Source organism: Planococcus citri, chromosome 3 (assembly GCF_950023065.1).
Source record: "Planococcus citri chromosome 3, ihPlaCitr1.1, whole genome shotgun sequence".
Classification (NCBI taxonomy): domain Eukaryota; kingdom Metazoa; phylum Arthropoda; class Insecta; order Hemiptera; family Pseudococcidae; genus Planococcus; species Planococcus citri.
The window spans coordinates 62,371,935-62,390,243 of record NC_088679.1 but is presented as its reverse complement, the minus strand read 5'-3'; the positions used below and the strand labels follow the sequence as shown (position 1 = coordinate 62,390,243).

At 34.4% G+C, this 18,309-nt stretch overlaps 3 protein-coding genes across 3 annotated transcripts in view; all 3 read left to right on the top strand.

Moving 5' to 3' along the window:
- The window catches only part of LOC135841851 (tRNA (32-2'-O)-methyltransferase regulator THADA), a 49,663-nt gene extending 38,660 nt beyond the window's left edge, over positions 1–11,003 (top strand). The window contains exons 6-10 of the mRNA XM_065359056.1: positions 2,373–3,550; positions 6,026–6,183; positions 6,325–6,648; positions 6,824–7,047; positions 9,025–11,003. Coding sequence (XP_065215128.1) covers positions 2,373–3,550; positions 6,026–6,183; positions 6,325–6,648; positions 6,824–7,047; positions 9,025–10,813 — 3,673 coding nt within the window. The 3' untranslated portion in view covers positions 10,814–11,003. The remainder of the gene's footprint in view (positions 1–2,372; positions 3,551–6,025; positions 6,184–6,324; positions 6,649–6,823; positions 7,048–9,024) is intronic.
- A 1,564-nt stretch (positions 11,004–12,567) lies between these two features.
- LOC135841852 (uncharacterized) lies at positions 12,568–15,198 on the top strand. Its single transcript, XM_065359057.1, has one exon. It carries the CDS (start codon positions 12,960–12,962, stop codon positions 14,946–14,948), a length of 1,989 nt encoding a protein of 662 aa, XP_065215129.1. The 5' UTR covers positions 12,568–12,959; the 3' UTR covers positions 14,949–15,198.
- Positions 15,199–17,106: 1,908 nt separating this feature from the next.
- Positions 17,107–18,170, top strand: Sbat (LSMD1 domain-containing protein Sbat). Its single transcript, XM_065359055.1, has 3 exons — positions 17,107–17,333; positions 17,437–17,665; positions 17,760–18,170. Exons 1-3 carry the CDS (start codon positions 17,325–17,327, stop codon positions 17,876–17,878), a joined length of 357 nt encoding a protein of 118 aa, XP_065215127.1. The 5' UTR covers positions 17,107–17,324; the 3' UTR covers positions 17,879–18,170.
- Positions 18,171–18,309: the final 139 nt, after the last annotated feature.

Below are 18,309 nucleotides of genomic sequence, written 5' to 3'. Positions count from 1 at the left end.
CTATTGGCATTGACTGGGGAGGCGTTTTATTTGGGTATGAAGTAATGACGTCGTATTTCCATGTATTCTCTTCAGGCATGAGAGGCTTTGAGGTCAGTCGAGTCTTTGAAGGCAGTTGAGGCTTCTACAGCAGATGAGGCTTCATGTTCAGTTTCAGAGGATGTTTTGTTATTCCAGATCCAGATGTGGGTGTGGATGGAATATTCTTGTAACTGCAAGATGGTTCAGCACTGAAAATTTCAGGAGAGCCTACATTTTATGGAGAGGTTTCTTCTATTGTGACGATTTCTGCACATGAAATTTGCAATGTAATTGAAGAATTTTGGAACTGAAATGAGCTACCATAAGTTATCAGTTACTATTACAGTAATCATCTGCATTGGCATCAACTTCCTGCAAGTTGTTGTCCAGATCATACTCTTCATCCTCAACTGTCCTCACCTGCTCACCTTCTTCTTCTGCATCAAGCGCATCATAGCAGTCACCTTAGCGACCTATACACAACATAAATTAAATTAAGTATGAAGTAATTTAGCCCCAAAAACTACTAGTTGAAAAATGTTACACATTTTATTACCAAAATCGGTGTCGTATGCGGAGTCGAATCCATTTTTACGAGGCCCCAGAATGTCATCAACAAGCAGATCCTTATCAGTACAGGCTGGTTCCTGCTGGTACTCTCCTCCACTTGTACCCTTCACATACTTCTTATGACCAGCATCATTCTGTTTGGATTTTTTTGATATATTTTTATACTTAATTTTTAAACAAAGTGCAGAGCAAAAAACATATGCGCATTGTGAATTGAATTCAGCTTCTAATTGTCTTCCAGGTTTCTTCTTTTTTTCTACAACAGGATCGGAAACAATTAATAGGAATTTTTATGGAAATTTGACAGAAAATGCCATGATGAGTGTTCAAATATGCGATATATTTTTACCTGGCATTGATGCTGTCAGTGGCCTTGTTCTCAATAATTAATTTATACTTCTTGAATAATTGAATGGTTCCCATTTCAAAAACAATTATTAACAACTTCAAATTAAAAAAACAAAAACCAAAACAAACAAACAATGGAGTTATATTTAGTAGATCACTTTGGGAAATCAAAGGTTTTCTTTCAAATCATAATTGTATCCATTTTAAGGAGACACTCTTTCAGTAACGTTGGAAAAGTGTGTTCAGGTATACCAGCTGTGTAGCCTTTTTGTTTTGAAATCTTATAGCACAAATCTCCATGCTGTTTTCATTGCTCTGGAGAATAAAACACCTAACAGCTGGGATATGCGAATACTGTTTGGTATGAGACACACGACACGCAACACACCAAAGCAATATAGTTTTTGTCTCCCATGAAAGCAAATTTACCTGCCATGATTCAAGGTGGCTTCCTCTGGATTCACAACCCTGAGAACGCTAAAAATCTTCTGGTTTGCTTTGGCAGATAAGACATAAACAAATATGATTCTCTTCATATTATGACCAATTCAACTTTCACCATAGCTGTTGTAAATTGGTAAGCAAGCTCAAAAAAAATTCCATGACTTTCTGGAAACAAGAACAACTCACATTTTTCAGATTTGAATTGGGTCAACTTACCCAAAAACTTATTCCTGATATTGTAAAATTTGTCTTTTGGCAAAGCCTTTATGAACACATCTGCTTCTTGATTGTGAGTAATAATTCACTGTAAAGTAACTTCCTTGTTCTGTACTTACTACCATTCTAACATAATAAAAATGTAAAAATAAAATGAAAAAAATTAACACTTTATGACGCAAAATTATAAAAATAGAAATAACAAAAGCTTAAAAATTAATACATTAGGTATGACGTGTACTTGAATATTATCCACAATATGTTCAGCAAATTAACACACATCCACGTCAATTATCATATTGTGATTCTGATTATTTTGATCATTTCCTCAAGAATTGATATTACCAGCTGTAGGTAGCTGGTCTCTGTGCATAACACTTGTAAATGTACGAAATCTCGTGAATCATACTTCACAAATAAGAATGGATTTCAAAATTAATTTTCAATTTTTCAAATTGCACATATTGTAGACACCGAATCCGTTCATTTATTAAATGAACACTTGTCATTTTCATGCAGGTGCTACATATTTACTAGAGATTAGCACCTGATAGCATTTCATCGAGTAGGTACATTTCATGGCCATCTGAAAATAATTTCTTGAATTTATCCGATCAAACTGTTGGAAACTGAAGATTTAGGTATACCAGCAAAAAAAAAAAAAAAAAAAATTGCAACAGGGTCTTTACAAATCGGACTATAGGATACTTTTCGATATTGAAATTATTATTAGTGTTTGTTTTTATATCATTGTATATTACAATTTGTTCTAGATCTCGATCTAATTACTTCGCTCGATGGTGGTTACCCCAAATTTTGCGAAAGTTTCCCGATTTCGTCGAGCTCTTGGATAAAAATATTTTCGAAAACAAACACAGTCGTTCCAAAGTACTGGTATCTTCGTTAAAAACATGCTACCTTCGTAAAATACCTTTAGACGCGATTAACCGAAACGAAATCGAATTCATAAATTATCTAAAAAGTCTATTTTGTCTGGGAGAAGATATTCGAGGTGAGGTATTTTCATTGCTGTGCGAACTTCACGACCAATCTGTTCTGCACAGCGAGCTCGAATTGAGCGCGATTTTCTCGTTTTTAAAATACAACGTGAATGGAAATTGCACGTTGTTGAGGCAAATGATGCTTTCGTCGTTTTCAAAATTCATCTTGAGATTGATATGCTCATGCGTGCGAGTGATCAAAAAGCAAAAAACCGAGGCAGAATCGAAACTCAACCACGTGATGGTATTTTTACGCAACCTGAACGATTTCATAGCCGACGGAATGCAACCTGGGTGCAGTTACCAGCGTAAAATAGCCTCGTTGAATCTGCTGAAAATCATTATGACTTACGCTGTTCACGAATGCGAATCGTCTATCCATCGTAATAACCTGAAAGACGCCGATAAATTCGTCGATTATGTCACAGAAAAACAAGCTTGGAGATTTGACTGCGACACGAATCGTAAATTGCTATTCAATTGTTTGATGGATTCGTGCGATGAAGTTCAACATATGGCTGCGGTGTTGCTGAGAAGTTACTTTTTATTGGATCGAGTCCCGGAGCAGATTTTTGAAGACGCTGTTCGCGTATCCAATGATAATAAATTTTATAAGAGAAGTAGCGGATACAGATCGGTTGTGAGCTGTATTGCGATGGCGTATAAATCGTTCGAAAATCCTTGTCAGCAATTCGGTATCGAGATCAGTTTTCGACAGCATTTTCTGGAGTCGTTAGAGAAGAAAATAGAGATCACAGAGAAAGATATCTTGAACGCTGCCGTGAATTTTCCTTGGGATGCTGATGTGAGGATACTGAATTTCTTGATGAATAATTCGCAAAGCCAGGAATTCCACCAAGTTACTCAACCAGAGGTCGATAAATTGATCACGTTGTTGGAGAGAATCGTACCGGTACTGTTGAAAGCGTTGTTCGTCGATAAATCTGCAGGTAAGATTAAATTTTTTGATTAAAAAGCATGTATAATTTAGTGTATAAAATCAATTGAAAATTAGCTGCAACACAAAATGGAAATTTCCTCCTCCTCTCTCATTTCCAATGTTTCTCTAGTAATGAAGTGTAGATAAAATATACCTAACAAGGGGACCATTTGATCCGGCACTCTCCGATTCGAACGAAAAAAGCCAAATCGAAAAAGCATGTCCTGAAATCCTTGTGACCAATGTTTCAAATCTCGAAGTGGATTTTTGGATTTTTGGATTTTTGGCGAATTTTTGAAAATGAAAATTGAAAAAAAATCAAATAAGAGATTGTAAGGACAATTTCTAAACTTTTACATGAAATATAAATTTTAACATTTAATGATTGATTCCATTCAACTCCCACACATTGACAACTTTTCGTCTTGGGTTATTCTGGAGCCTCCAGTGAGTTTTCAATTTTCCCCAGAAATTTCAAATTGCTCTGGAGGGGTCAAAAATGAACTACTGAACCTAAATCTTTGTTTGGTGCTTATTAGGTACCCTTTTGATCATTTTAGGTAATCGACATTCCAATTTAAAGGTGAATTTTTGACCAATTTGGAAAATCCTGAAAATGTGTAAAAATCAAATTTCCAAAGATGTTTCGAGCGGTTTTTTCAACAAGATGTTTATCACTATTCTCGAAAACGATCGCAATTTAACGTTTTTGACCCCTCTAGAGTGATTTGAAATTTCTGAAAAAAATTAAAAACTCGCTGGAAGCTTCAGAATAGCTCAAAACTACTATTTGTTGAATTGTTGGCATGTGAGAGTTGAGTTGAAGGAATTATTCGCATTGGTTCGTTTTTACCTACCCTATGAAAAATTTTAAAAATCGCCCCTCAAATTATTTTTTCAATTTTTTTAAATTTTAGAGAATTCAAAAATAAAGTTTAGGATCTGACAATTTTGCTACGAAGGTTTCATTACACTCTGTTTTAAATTTAGCTTGGTCTCGTTTGAACCGGAGAATGCCAGTTCAAAACGTTCCCTTGTAAGAATAAAATAGCCAAACTTGCTAGGATTTGAGATTGTTTAAAATAATAGATTATGCCTCAAAATATTTCCCTTTTATAACTTTCCAATATTTTGTGTTGTTTGAGACGACCCCCTTCCCCCCTCCCGAAAAAAGTATTGGAGGAACATAATTTTTTCACGACCCTCTTCCCCCCTCCCAAATAAAAGTATTGGAGGAACGCAATTTTTTTCAATCCCACAATCCGTTTGAGACTTTGATGATAGTTGTAGAATTTTTTAGTTTTTTCAGAACCATTTGTTATGTTTTTAATGTAAGTGTAATAATTTTTTTTCATTCGAAGTTTGAAAAAATTATCCTGATGGATTTTCTTGGTTTTAAACCCATTAACTTTTTTGTAAAAAATTGATTCATGAAAATTTAAACTTTGATGACCTCAGTCCCATAAAGGACCCTTCTGTTTTACAACTTTCATTTAGGAGCCTGGTCATTCCAATTTTAAAAATGACCAAAATAAATGAAGAAATTTCTTCTGAAAATTCAATAAAATTAAAAGCAAGAAGGTTCGAGCTGAAAACCCAAAATTGACAAATGCCAAGGATATCAGTCTGCCCCTGGCCTAAAATGTTGAAAATCTGGTTTTGATCAGAAAAAAAATTGTTCAAGTTCTAAAATTGCTGCATGAAGTCAAAAAATAATGGTTTCAGAAAATTTTGATTTTTGTTTGAAAAAATTGGCTGATGGTAATTTGATTTTTTCTTTTCATGGCTCAAATTGTTATTTTAAAATTTGTATTTTTTTTTGCAGTCCAATTTTTTAATTTTGATTTTTTCAAGTGAAGAGAAAAGTTGAGAAAAATTTCCAAAATTGAAGTACCAATGATTTGTGCTGGAAAAATTTTGATTATATTTTCTTGACAACTTCTAACTTGTTACCCCTTCCCCTCCCAATGACAACTAATAATCATCCCTAAATGCAAGGATGGGCAGGGTCTGGTGTGGGGGGAGGGGAGTGTGTTGGCCAGTGTGGCCACATTAATTGAATATTTTTGAAAACTGAATACTGATGACATCTGTACATTTTTAGAACGAGATTGGAGAGAGGTAGGGGGTAGGGCACATTCTAGATAACTTTTCGTAAAACTAGTACATATTTCAATATCATTTGACCAATTTTATTATTCTAAAAATTAATATTATTTTTTGAGGGCGTTGATTTTGACATTCCCTCTCCATGTATCAGCTCATAAGCAAGAATAAAATGGTAATATAAAACATTTTTTAATGGAAAATTTTATTTGAAATATTTTTTGTTCAATAAGTGATATTCTGAAATCATTATTTAAAAATATTCCAATTTTCTCCCATCTCCCCCTCCCCTGCCAAATAAATTTAGCAGAATTCTCAATACTATGCTACTTTGTAAATTTGATGATTAACATTCTCGAAAATGTTGAATTTCTTTCAGATTATGCTCCTTCTTTTGAGGAATCAGATTTAGCCTTACGTATGTTGATCAAAAACTCTGTCATTAGCGAATCGTTTCGAGGTGACGAAGAAGAAGAACGATGTCAACTTCAACCTTTGAACCAGCTATTGCTGAATTTCATCTGGATTACGTTAAAGGTGAGATTACTTGTCTATCTAAATTCTAAATCACAGTCACCAAACAGAATTACATATTTTATTTTGATTTTTTAAATCGACATGTACATGTAACCTTAAATTCAATTCAACGTTATTTATGATTATGATTTGTGTACCCAGGTCTGCAGCGATTTGGAAAGTACATTGGTGGTGAACCGAACGAGCTCCATGACCGAATCCCAAGTGATCAGATGCTGTAACCTGATCGCCAGCAAATTGAAGCTGTGTCGTCACAAAGGTCTCATTGAAGCGGCCGGTGTTTCTTTATCCAGTGTTGTCAGATGCTTGACGTCGCAGAATTTGTACGGATATTGGTTTGAATCGGTGATATCGGAGATCCTGTACATGATCGAGTTCAAAAGTGGAGCTACAATATCACGTAAATCTGCCGGACTTTCTATTCTTGTGCAGAATATCATCGGAAATGATAAACGACCTGATAAGGTGAGCTTCGAACTTCGGTGATTATATTTGGTTGATCGATTATTATTTTTTTTTTTGTGAAGATATTTTGTCTACCAAGTTTGCATTTTCACACTTGATCGTCCTAAATAAAAAATAAAAAGCAGAAATCTTCCGGCAATGTAAATTAATTCGTGACTTGATTTTATTTTTACAGCCATTGATTGTCAAATGCTGGAAAGAATTCAAGAGGATTTTGAACGTAGATTACGATTCGTTAAATATAGCAGATGTATTTCAAGAGTTACCCCAAACGCACGCTCTTCATTTGTTGAAAGTTATCGTCGCCGATGCCCGGAATAGTGTAGATTTGTTACCATATTTAGAAGAAATAACCACCATTTGTTTGACTGCCTTGAAAGCTCCCGTGTGGGTGATTAGGTGAGTGTTGTTGATTTATTCATTTGTTTGAAATATTACGTACTTGAGTGTTTTTGACCTGTTTCATTTTCAACGTTCTAAAACAGAACTTGGAAGTTTTTTTTTTCTAATGGAAATCTGCTAATTTTGATTACCTATTTAAAATTAGAAAGTTGGCAAATATTGCGATTACGATTACAGACAGGCATCGCAAGTGGTCATTTTAATAATGACTTGGTCATTTTTTTCAATCTTGGTCATTAAAAGTCATTTTTTTCGAGAAAGTCATTTTTAGGTCCTTATTTTCATGGTTTTCCCTCGTCTTTAAAATTTTTTTTAATTTTACACAAAAAAAAGAGAAATGTAACAGTTATTCCAAATATTTCATCATTTTTTTCTATTTTTATTCTTTAATGGAAATTGATGTTACTATTAGTTGTTAGTTTCATGAAAATATTCCAAATAAAAATACAGTAAAAGCTCGTTATAACGCTTTCGGATATAACGCTGATTTTCTCATGTCCCTAGACAACCCCATTTAAACCAATGTAAAATTATTCGCGATATAATGCTCATGAGCGATTATAAATCGCGCTTTAACGCTCTAAAATTTAAGAAAAATCACATTTTTAAAATGATTTTGACAATAAAAAACCAATTTTTTGCGACAAAAAAGCTTACTTTCATGTAAAAAATTTGCACTTTCTGAAAATTTCGGCCGCAAGAGCAGTTTTTTTGTGCAATTCTTACAGTTTTGATTTTAGAAACAGTAAAAAAAACTTTTATGGCAAAATTTTGCAAAAGTTGCAGTTATACAAACAAGTAAAATTACTTTCGATTTTGGCCAGAAAAAGTAAGATTTTTCAATAACCTTATCAAACTTTAACAGAAGCTTGATTACAATTCTTACAAAAAAGGCAGTTAAGTATCTAGAATTTTTGCAAAAGAGTAGAGTTCTAAATTTTTTGTCATAATCTTGAGAAAAAAACTGAAAAGTGAAATTTTTCAAAACTTTGGTAAGCTATATTGATTATTTTTTAGTTTTTTGGAAAATTTGGAACAAGAATGCAAGGCTTTCTGAAAATTTTGACCACAGAAAACAATTTTGTAAAACTGACATTACTATTCATATTATTTATCATCATCATCGAGTCGTATAACCGCTCGTGGTGGTATCGCGTACAAATCAACGCGTACCCTTATGCCGAATTGGGTATTGGGCTAACATCCTTTATGTTGGTGTTGCCTCTATCGCGTTGATGACGTATCTCATGGAAATTTATTTTCGAGCTTCCACTAGTAGTTTCCCGTTGCTTACTAGTGACATCTCAAAATCAAAGTAAAATTTCAGTTTTTTTTCATTTTCAATTGGAACAGTTGTTCAAATTCAAAATGAAGTTCACGTTTTCACTTCTTTTATTACGCTCTTTTTGCTTTAAAACAAGAATTCGCGGTATTACGCTCATCAGCGTTAAAACGAGAATTTTGCTTATAACGCATTTCGGCTTATAACGCTCTTTTTTTTTTGATCAATTGAAGAGCGTTATAACGAGCTTTTACTGTAATTTCAAAGCTTTTTTGCCGCGTACATTTTTAGCTTGAAATGTTATCAGTTCATAGCCAATAAAATGAATTGTGTTGGTTGATATAGGGTCTAAACATCCAGAAATCGAAAATATTAAGGTCATTTTTTAGTCATTTTTTTGGTGAAAAAAGGTCATTAAAGTCATTATTTTTTTTCAAAATTCAATTGCGATGCCTGTTACAGACAATTTTTAGTTTTTTTTTCAATTTTATTGTCATCATATTTGTTTTTAATTTTTTTGAATATTTTTTTTCACATTGTATTCCAAATACAGTACAAAATAATTCCTTAAAAATCCAAAATTTTTTGTATTTTGATGAAAAAATGTTTCTGGCAATTTTTTAAACCATTTCATCTTTGTATAGAAATTTTATTTTACGATAATTAATTTCTGACATTCCGTCTCGTTTCAGAAACGCCGCCTTACAGTTATTCGGAATACTTGAGCTGAAAATCGTCGGCCAGCGAAACCCTGCTCCTACGGTAGGCGTTCGATTCTCATTCGAAGAAGTTTTCTTCACCATGCCCAGAATACTAGACCACTTAATCGTGACTTTGGAACAAGCTACTCATCAATCCGACGAATCTATCCCACATTCCGACGTAGCTCCTGTACTGGTAATATTGGCTGGTCTCAGATTAACCAGCGTCATCATTTTGAAAGATCCTGTTCTTCAAAAAGTCGAAAAATGTCGAAAATTAATCGAGAAGTTACTCAGCAGTGATCTATATGCTGTTCGAGAACTAGCTGCTAAAGTTGTGTTGAATTTACACAGTCCTAAAGAAATACTCTCGAGGGCAGTCTGCATAGCTAACGGTGTTATCAAATACGTCAAGTGTAAAGAAGTTCTTTTGGGCGAGAATCACGTCCACGGATATTTATTGTTGCTGAAACAGATCTCCGATGTGTATCCCGAATCCAAAGATATAATCGAGGGAAATCGAGTCGATTTGCTGGAGTCTTTGAACGTGTCGTTGGTCTCACAAACGTTACTATTCGATTTAAATATGGTGAACGTTGAAGTCGTATCGTTGGATGATTTACTCGAGCATGTTGGAAATGTGATCAACGTGGTGGAAACCCATCGGTATCTGAGTATTGGATACTATCAGTGGCTCAATGCCATTTTCAGAGTACTGATGAAAAATCACAAACCATGTGAAGTCGTTGAAAAATGTTTAAAGCGTCGGCATCGTGGTATTTTGATGGCGTCGTTGGATGTCTTGTTAGAATGCGAAGTAGACGAGTCGATTTTTCCTGTTTTATTGAAATGCCTGAAATATTACATCGAAGTAAAAGATGAAGGTGCCATGAACCGTATCTTAACCACGTTTGCTGAACTCCATAAACCACGTTTCAAAGTCTCGTTTGACGAGATATTTTTCAATAAATACTTCGACGTATTGAAAGAATTGAATTATTATTATTTTCAAGGCGTCAACGTCCATTTACTGGGAATCTCTGTGGCTAATTCGGGTCACCGGATTGACGATATACTGCTGAGCATACACGAATGTTTGGATATTTCCAAGTATAATAAAAATATAAGACTGAACGCAGCCTTCGCGATGTTGAACTTGAGTTCGATACTGAATCGAATCGATATAAATATGAAATTAATATGGACCATACTGGTGGATTTGGTTCAAGATGAAGAATCTGATATTCGAAGCATCGGTAGTAACTGTTTCGTGAACATTTTCAATATTGGTATTGATTACGGTCCTGAAGTAGCCATGAACGAGCTTTTTAATGTAAACGTTGTCTTGACGAGGTTAAACACGAACGAGTTCGTTGACCTGTTGTGGAATAGATTAAAGGTCGCCGGTTTCGAGCAAAACGAGGCGTTCGATGAAGAAGAACTTAATCCATTCGATCAAGGTATAATCAACTGCTACGCCGAAGAAGTGAAAATCATCAGATTGGCGGGAGATACGTTGATAGATATTTTTGAACTGGATTCGAACGTTTGTAAGGAGTATTTCTCGAGTTCGGTAGTCGATGAGTATTTCAGTTCGCGGACTAACGATGTTCTAAAAAATTATAAAAGATATTGTAACGAATATCTTGTTAATTCTGACGATTATTTATTAGCTTTGAGATGTTATTATTTGTTGTATGTTTTTAAAAAAGTGAAGTATTGTGTTCAAAATGAGATAAACGAATGTGCTAACGATTTGAAAAAAATATTACGTTTTTGATACTGGCTGTCCTGTCTCGGTTTCTTTTCTATGATCATTTGCCTCATGAGTACGTGGTTTCGATTTTTTGTATCTTTTTTTTTTTTTTTTTTTTTCTATAAATTATCCAGTGTTCAAATATTTTTTTTTTGTATTTTGTTGATGTTTTTGTTACCTTTTTTGTGTAATAAATTTGTATTACTTTGAACAAGCTCTCGGTGTTGATTGATTTTCAGATTTCTGTTATTGATAATGCCATTGCCATCAAATGAAGCGATGCTTGGAAGGTACCTGTGTTCGTAGATTGCGCTCGAATATTTCTATGGGTGAAATACTGAAATTTTTCTCAAATTTAGTTTCAATGTAGTTGGCTTTTACTTGATTTTTTGAAATTTCTCAATAATGTATCAGGATTTTGGTCTTTTTTTTCACGCTGTTCTATGTGTCATTAGTTAAAGAATGGAAATTGAAATTGGGTTTTGGAAAATTTGTATCTATTATGATAAATTTTTGCGGTAAAGCTTTAGATGAAACCTTCAATCTTCAAATCAGGCATAATGGAGACAAGGCAGTGGGATAGTGCTTGTCTTGAGCCAAAATTTTAAGAAGTTTAAAATTGAGAATACTCTGAAAGATCAATTTACAGGCTACCCTCACTCTTAAAATCATCTCTAATCGACTCAGCGTGTAGAAATCAAAATGCAGAATAAATTTCAGTACAGCTTCTCAGAAAGGTTCAATTCTGAAAGTCGAAAATAGGAAATACCCTGGTCAAAATTCAGTGAAATTTTGATTTTGCTCATTGTTAGCCCAAATCCAAATTCCAAATTTGATTTTCAAAAATTTACCAAAAATCGAGAAATTACATTTTCAACTTCTAAAATTTTGGCTGGTGGTATTTTTTTTGATTTTTTGCAAATTGATCTTCTAATCTCTAGCTCATAGCTGTGTTCAGTTTGAAAATTTTTGTGAGAGTTGCGAGTTGGGTTCGGATGCCTACCTTGTCAGAATTTAGGTTAAAAAAAAAGAAAGAAAATTTAAAAAGTAAGAAATAAAGGAAGTTTAACAAATAAAGATGAAAAGAAACAACAAAATGAATGGTGCTGGTCTCTGGGAACTTGGAACTTGGAAAAAATTCGTCTTCCTCATCTCAAAAAAATGACCATTGGGGGTATTCGAGCACTCTACAAAACGCTGCAGAATTTACAGAAAACATGAAAAATTAGGGTTTTTGAGCACTCACGATAGACTCAAAATGGACTATAGAGTATAGACTGCTATAATGCAATTTTACTAAAAACTGTGAAAAAATTTTAACGTTTTCTCGTTTCTGTAACTGTAACTTACTAGTTGCTGGAGACTGGAGAGCACTCGAGCACCCCTAAAATCAGCAACAAAAAAAAATACAAGAACATTTTTTTAAAATATGGGAAACTTCCAAGTTCCAATGAAAAAAATGAGGAGCTCATCATGCTCATTGCAAATTTGCAAAAATAGCTCTTGTCACTTTTGAAAAAAATTGGAGAGGTTCTTTTCTCCACTGCATTGTATGGATGCATGATGATGATGCATCAGTATGATAGCCCTCTAAAAGTTTTTCTGAGAGTAACAGGAATTACTCCAGTTGATAAAAAAATCACTTTGAAATTTGAATTGAAATAGGACAGTAGTTTTCTGTCTTGCTTGTTTTTTATTTTCGTTTTGGACAAGAAGGGCTATTTTTGCAATGAGCTCCTCAACCTCAAATGAGAAATTGAGAAATGAAATTGAAAAAGAAAATACAAAAACAAAAATAGATTAGCTAAATAAAAATAATAAAATAAATTTTAATTTAATTTTTGAGAAATTGAAAAAAAATAAAAAAATTATAAAAATAAAAAAACATCCCTCTTTCCTACCTCTCACTTCCTTGGCTCACTTGCAGTGCAAAAATTTGTCATGTCTGACGTCACTCTTACGATGGCAAGCCAAAAAAAAACATTCAGCGGGAAAGTTTGTAAACAAACACAACTTTTACAAAACTACTTCAACTTTCCGTTTCTCTCAATGAACTTTGATCGTAATTTCGGTTTAAAAGCTAATTTTAAACGATGTTTTTATTTATCGACTATCATGTTTTAAAACTAAATCGTTCGGAGTGACAAAATCATCGACAAACATTATCAAAATGTTGCAATCTGTTCAAGCGAGTGACCAGAATCTCATCACCGATCTCGACAAACTCGGGCTGTTCTCATTCAACGATAATAACAACTGTAGTAGCAGTTTAAAAGAAATCAACCAGCTCCTGATACAGTTATTTTCCAAGGTAAAGATCTACGGTACCAACTTAGAAGCGGAGAATAAAAACTTGCAGAACAAATGTGTTTCGTTGGATGCTAAAGTTCAAGATCTGAGTAAACCTTGTGCTCAATGCATCAAACTCAGAGCTGATATCGATGATTTCGCCAAGAAGAACGACTCTAGCAATAAAGTTTTATTCGATAGCGACGCCGATTCTCGCAGTTCGCTTCCGAAAAACGTACAACTCGAAGTGGACATACCACGAATTATAAAATCGTTGACTCCCGCCAAACTGTCGGAAAAACAAGTACCTGAACCTTCTCCGGTCAAAACACCGCCCTCTGGTAAGAGACAAGAACGTGAACGTGATACCAGTCCTGTGGTTCAGAAAGTGCCAAGAAGCGGTAAACGAGCCAAGCTATCTTTATCCGCTAAAAAATTCGGGATCGATAAAAATAGTGATAAAGTGAGCGCGGATCCGTTCTCCGAGCTGCCAGACGCTCTAGTCAATAGTAACGAAGACCGAATGATCGAAACTAAACCCAATCCACCACAAGAAAATGAGATCAAAGTCGCATCCGCTGAATGTATTACCGTATCCGATGAGACGGTTCTGTCAGATAGTTCGATTATCGAACCGAGCCCTGTACCGGTTGTAAAACATCGTCGAACGAAGAAATCCAATCCTTTTCTCGATGGTAAATTCAACGCTTACGAGTGCGTCAACGATGATTCCACGTTATCTACGGTATCGACCAATATCTTGGAAAATCGACCATCGCAGAGTTTATTGGAGAAAAAACCCAGCCAAGACGATAACTCCGGTAAAACGAAATGGAGTTTGAAAGCTCAACGTGACTTGAGTAGTAAAAACTCGAAATTTAAACAGACTACGCTCGGCACGATGTTCGCCAAAAAACCGGTAGATATTTCTGCTTCGAACGACTATAAAGGTGGTGCTGCCTCTAATGTTACTCTGAATAGTGTGCCCGAAGATATGGAATTGACCAGTGTGAATAACTCGTACGTGAATAGATCTAATAATAAAGAAAATGTTCCCGTTAAATTACGCGATTCCGACGAAGCCATCCAAGAATCTATTTTCTACAGCGATAACGCCAGAAAGAAGAAAACTTCTTCACTGAATGACCCAAGTATCAAAGTAAACGAAATATTTTTCCCAACCAATAAATCAAAAGACGCGAATAGACGATCAAAAATGGATCTCGATTCGAGTCAAGAAACTATTTTCCACGGAGATGAAATCAAAGAAAAGAAATCTCCGCTAGCTACGGTGAATACCGCTCTTCAAGAGACATTTTTCCAGCCCGAAAAACCCAACGATAAAGTTAAAACTGACGCGGAACTAAATACAGCTCTGCAAGAAACTTTCTTCACTGTTCAACCTACCGATGGGATAGGAAAGAATGGTTTCACTCCTGTTAAACCAAATAGTAGAATTAAAAACGACAAGGAAATCGATACAGCTCTCCAAGAAACGTTCTTTAATCCTTTGATGGCCAGTACTGCGAATCTAATAATCGAGCCTGAGAAAAAAGCAACTCCGAAGAAAGCTAAAGCTAAACCGGTCGAGTTACCGAAAAACAGCTTCGATTGTATTCCCAGTCCTGATACTCCGAAGTATAAATATCGTCGAGATGCCGTACGTAAGAAAGCGGATAGACAAAAATTACCTGGTCAAGAATGTCCAACGTGTTTACCTTTCTTTTTAAAAGACAAGGATAAAATCAGCGAGACGCAGATGGAAATTTTACGAAAATGTTCTCGTCATAGAGATAAATACCCGATTTATTCCAATACCCCTCCGGGTATATGGAATCCTAGGTTTGACGATACTGACGAATCTGATTAATTGTATTCAATTTCTCTCTTTTTTTTTGCATTTTTAAAAATTCGGATATTTTGTGATCAATTTTACGTACTGTGATAAGACGGATAATGGTTTATATTTAACTATGGTAATTCTCTCGAGTTCAATAGTATTTTAATTTCAAAGCTTTTGAAATTTTTTAATGTCGTAGTTTAGTTAGAAGTTTTATTTATTTGGATTGAGTTTTATGTAAGAAATATTATTTTAATAAAATATTCATATGATCGTATTATTATTTCTTGTGTTGTATTGCTTTGCTTTGGGTATTATATCAAAATGAAAACCAAATCGGTAACTACATATTCGACTGACTTGAAAATCATTCTGGATGAGAAGGAAAGTTAACGTTAACCTCGGTCGATCCGAAGGCCGAAGATAAAAGTCTTTCTGAGAAGAATTGAAGGGTGACTTTCCAAAACGCACTAAGTCCATTTTTGACAAAAATGAGTTAGGTGCGCCATCTGGTAGTAAAACATGTGACCTATCACTCCAAGTGATAAAAATTGCAAAAAGCTGCCGTTTCATGCCTACTTTGAAAGCCTAAAAGTGCCGGTAAAAAAAATGATTTTCCAAAACGCACTAAATCCACAAAACAGATCTGTTTTGTGGATTTAGTGCGTTTTGGAAAATCATGGATTTAGTGCATTTTGGAAAATCATGGATTTAGTGCATTTTGGAAAACCAATCAAGTTCAAAAAGTTACAAAATGTCTTTAACAAATTTCATAAATTTCAATTTATGAAATTTGTTAAAGACATTTTGTAACTTTTTGAACTTGATTGGTTTTCCAAAATGCACTAAATCCATGATTTTCCAAAATGCACTAAATCCATGATTTTCCAAAACGCACTAAATCCAGTGTTCAACATTTCACTGCTCCGTACGTCAAAAATATGGTTAGGTAACTCCGGATTTTAAAAGAGACCGATGCCTAAACACCTCGAATAGGGAACTTTATCATCATTGGTGATGGAGAATTCACAGTACTTCGCATCCGCATTTTTTTACGATTTCTGAAAAAACCGGTTTTTGGACTTAGTGCGTTTTGGAAAGTCACCCTTCAATTGAAGATAATTTTATTCTTTCGAACGATGGAAATTCAGTTGCTTCATTTCTTCAAAGTTCCAAGATCAAGAACTTGAAAAAAATGAGGAGCTCATTGCAAAAGTAGCCCTTGTCACATGAACTTTTAGACACGTTTTACTCGATTGCACCTATTGCCAACTGCGGAGATCATGTTGTAATGATGAAATGACCGTCAAGTTAGTCTACCCTGAGTAGCCCTGAGAGGAATTGCTTTATAGAGTTTACATTCATGATACTGGGTACGCTCAAGGAAGAGCTTTGGAGATTGCATAGGTTCATGTGACAAGGGCTACTTTTGCAATGAGCTCCTCAAATTTAAATTTTTCTTGAAAAGACCGGCTCAGGGATGTCTAGCCAATGGGATTGGCTAAAGCTAACGGCTAAAGCTAAAAAAATTTAGTGCTTTGGCTAAGCTAACGGCTATTGGCTAATGTCTCTTCATTGGCTGGCTATTGGCTGGCTATTAGCTGGCTAATTTTATGATTTTTTAAAAATCGAGTGACCCCTCTAAATACTCCTCTAAATGAGCACATTCCCATTATAGATATTATTTATAGTTTTAGGAAATGATTATTATTTCACAAACGTGAATCACAATTATTCGCATTCACTCATTATTTGATTATATTCATAAACTGATTTTTCACTAATTTTCTGGAACACAACGATCATTGAAAAAAATTCAGAAAAAAAAACCGGAACCGCCAATGTCAAACTACTTTTTTGGTCTTTTGCTTTTGATTTTATTACGAATTTTAAAATTTTAATTTTTTTTACCCACAGGAAACCCATTTCCTCACCTAATTATTTTCAATTTTAGCCAATCATTTTTAGCCAAAATCAATTGGCTAAAGCTGGCTAATGGCTAAATTTTTTCTTGATTGGCTGGCTAATGGCTAATGGCTAAACGTCAAAAATTCAATAAGCTAACGGCTAATGGCTAATGGCTATTGGCTAGCTAGACATCCCTGGACCGGCTCACAAGATGAACCAATCAGAATCGAGTATTCATTCCAGTGTCACATATGCAGTGCAAATAAAAGTTTAGCCCAGCCTGAAATTTTTTGATAAAAAATGACAAGAAAAGCTGATAAAATTTTCAAATTTTCCAACATTTGAATAATTTGAATCAATTTGTTTCATTTTGCTAAAAAAATAACGTAAAAGATTGCTTTTTGAATTTGAAAAAATGTGATTTAATCCCACAGAAAGAACTATTTCTGGGTGCTCTTTTCATCAATATCATTCATAAAAAGTGATAACAGACCATACATGGAAATGGTAAGTTGAAACTTGAAACCGATATAAGGTATATTTTCCCACATGAAATAATTTTCGATCTAGTTGTAAGAGTTACAGAGACCTTTATTTTGACATGTTCTAGGATTCACAACCTTCCGACGTAGATATAGTCAAAGGAGATTCATCCAATGCACCCGAAACCTCTTCTGACACCGTAAACGAATCTAAAAAAATGCAACTTATGAGCTGGATTAATAAATCGATGAAAATTGAAATGACCGATGGACGAATATTGATCGGTACCTTCGTATGCACTGATAAAGATGCCAATGTAATTTTGAGCTCGTGCAGTGAACTTTTCAACACCGAAAGTACGTACCGGTGCATCGTTTCAAAGTCAAACATCAATCCATTCTCGTATTTTGTTTGTATATTTACAGAGTTGTATTTTTTGTTTGTTTTTAGAAACCGGTATATCGGAAGAACCAAGAATGTTGGGCTTGGTAATGATACCTGGTCGTCATATTATATCCATTCATCTAGAGCAAGCATGCCCGGTGCATGAAATAACGACAGTTGTATGAAAATGGTCACGAGCTTGGGAATATTTAGATCTTCGAGCTTAGCTCGTTTCGTATTATTTATCGTATTGTTCATGGAAATTATTTTAAATGAAGGGGTAAACTTCGAATGGCAGTTTCATTTGATGAGCAATATGTGATCGTTTGTGCAATGAGTTGTTTACAATTTTTTGGGAGATTTATTTGAAGTATTGTTTTTTTTTTTTTTTTTGATTAATTTAGTTATTTAATATGCTTTGTGATGTGTTTTTTAAATAATTTACTTGAGTAATAAAACGTTGATATTTTTTCAGAAGTTTGATTAAGTTTCGAATTTTTTTTCTCAATTTTGGGATAAAATTTTTTCTACTGTTGGTTATTTACGATGCTGTTGGGCAGTTGGCCAACGTTGTGCAGTTTTTTGTTTTTTCCTTCATTATTTCTTTCTTGGGTGA

Excerpts from the sequence above, each read along its gene's own strand:
- LOC135841852 (XM_065359057.1), top strand. The coding sequence starts at position 12,960 with ATGTTGCAATCTGTTCAAGCGAGTGACCAGAATCTCATCACCGATCTC.
- Sbat (XM_065359055.1), top strand. Across the intron at positions 17,666-17,759 it reads TGAACTTTTCAACACCGAAA|AAACCGGTATATCGGAAGAA; the intron begins GTACGTACCGGT and ends GTTTGTTTTTAG.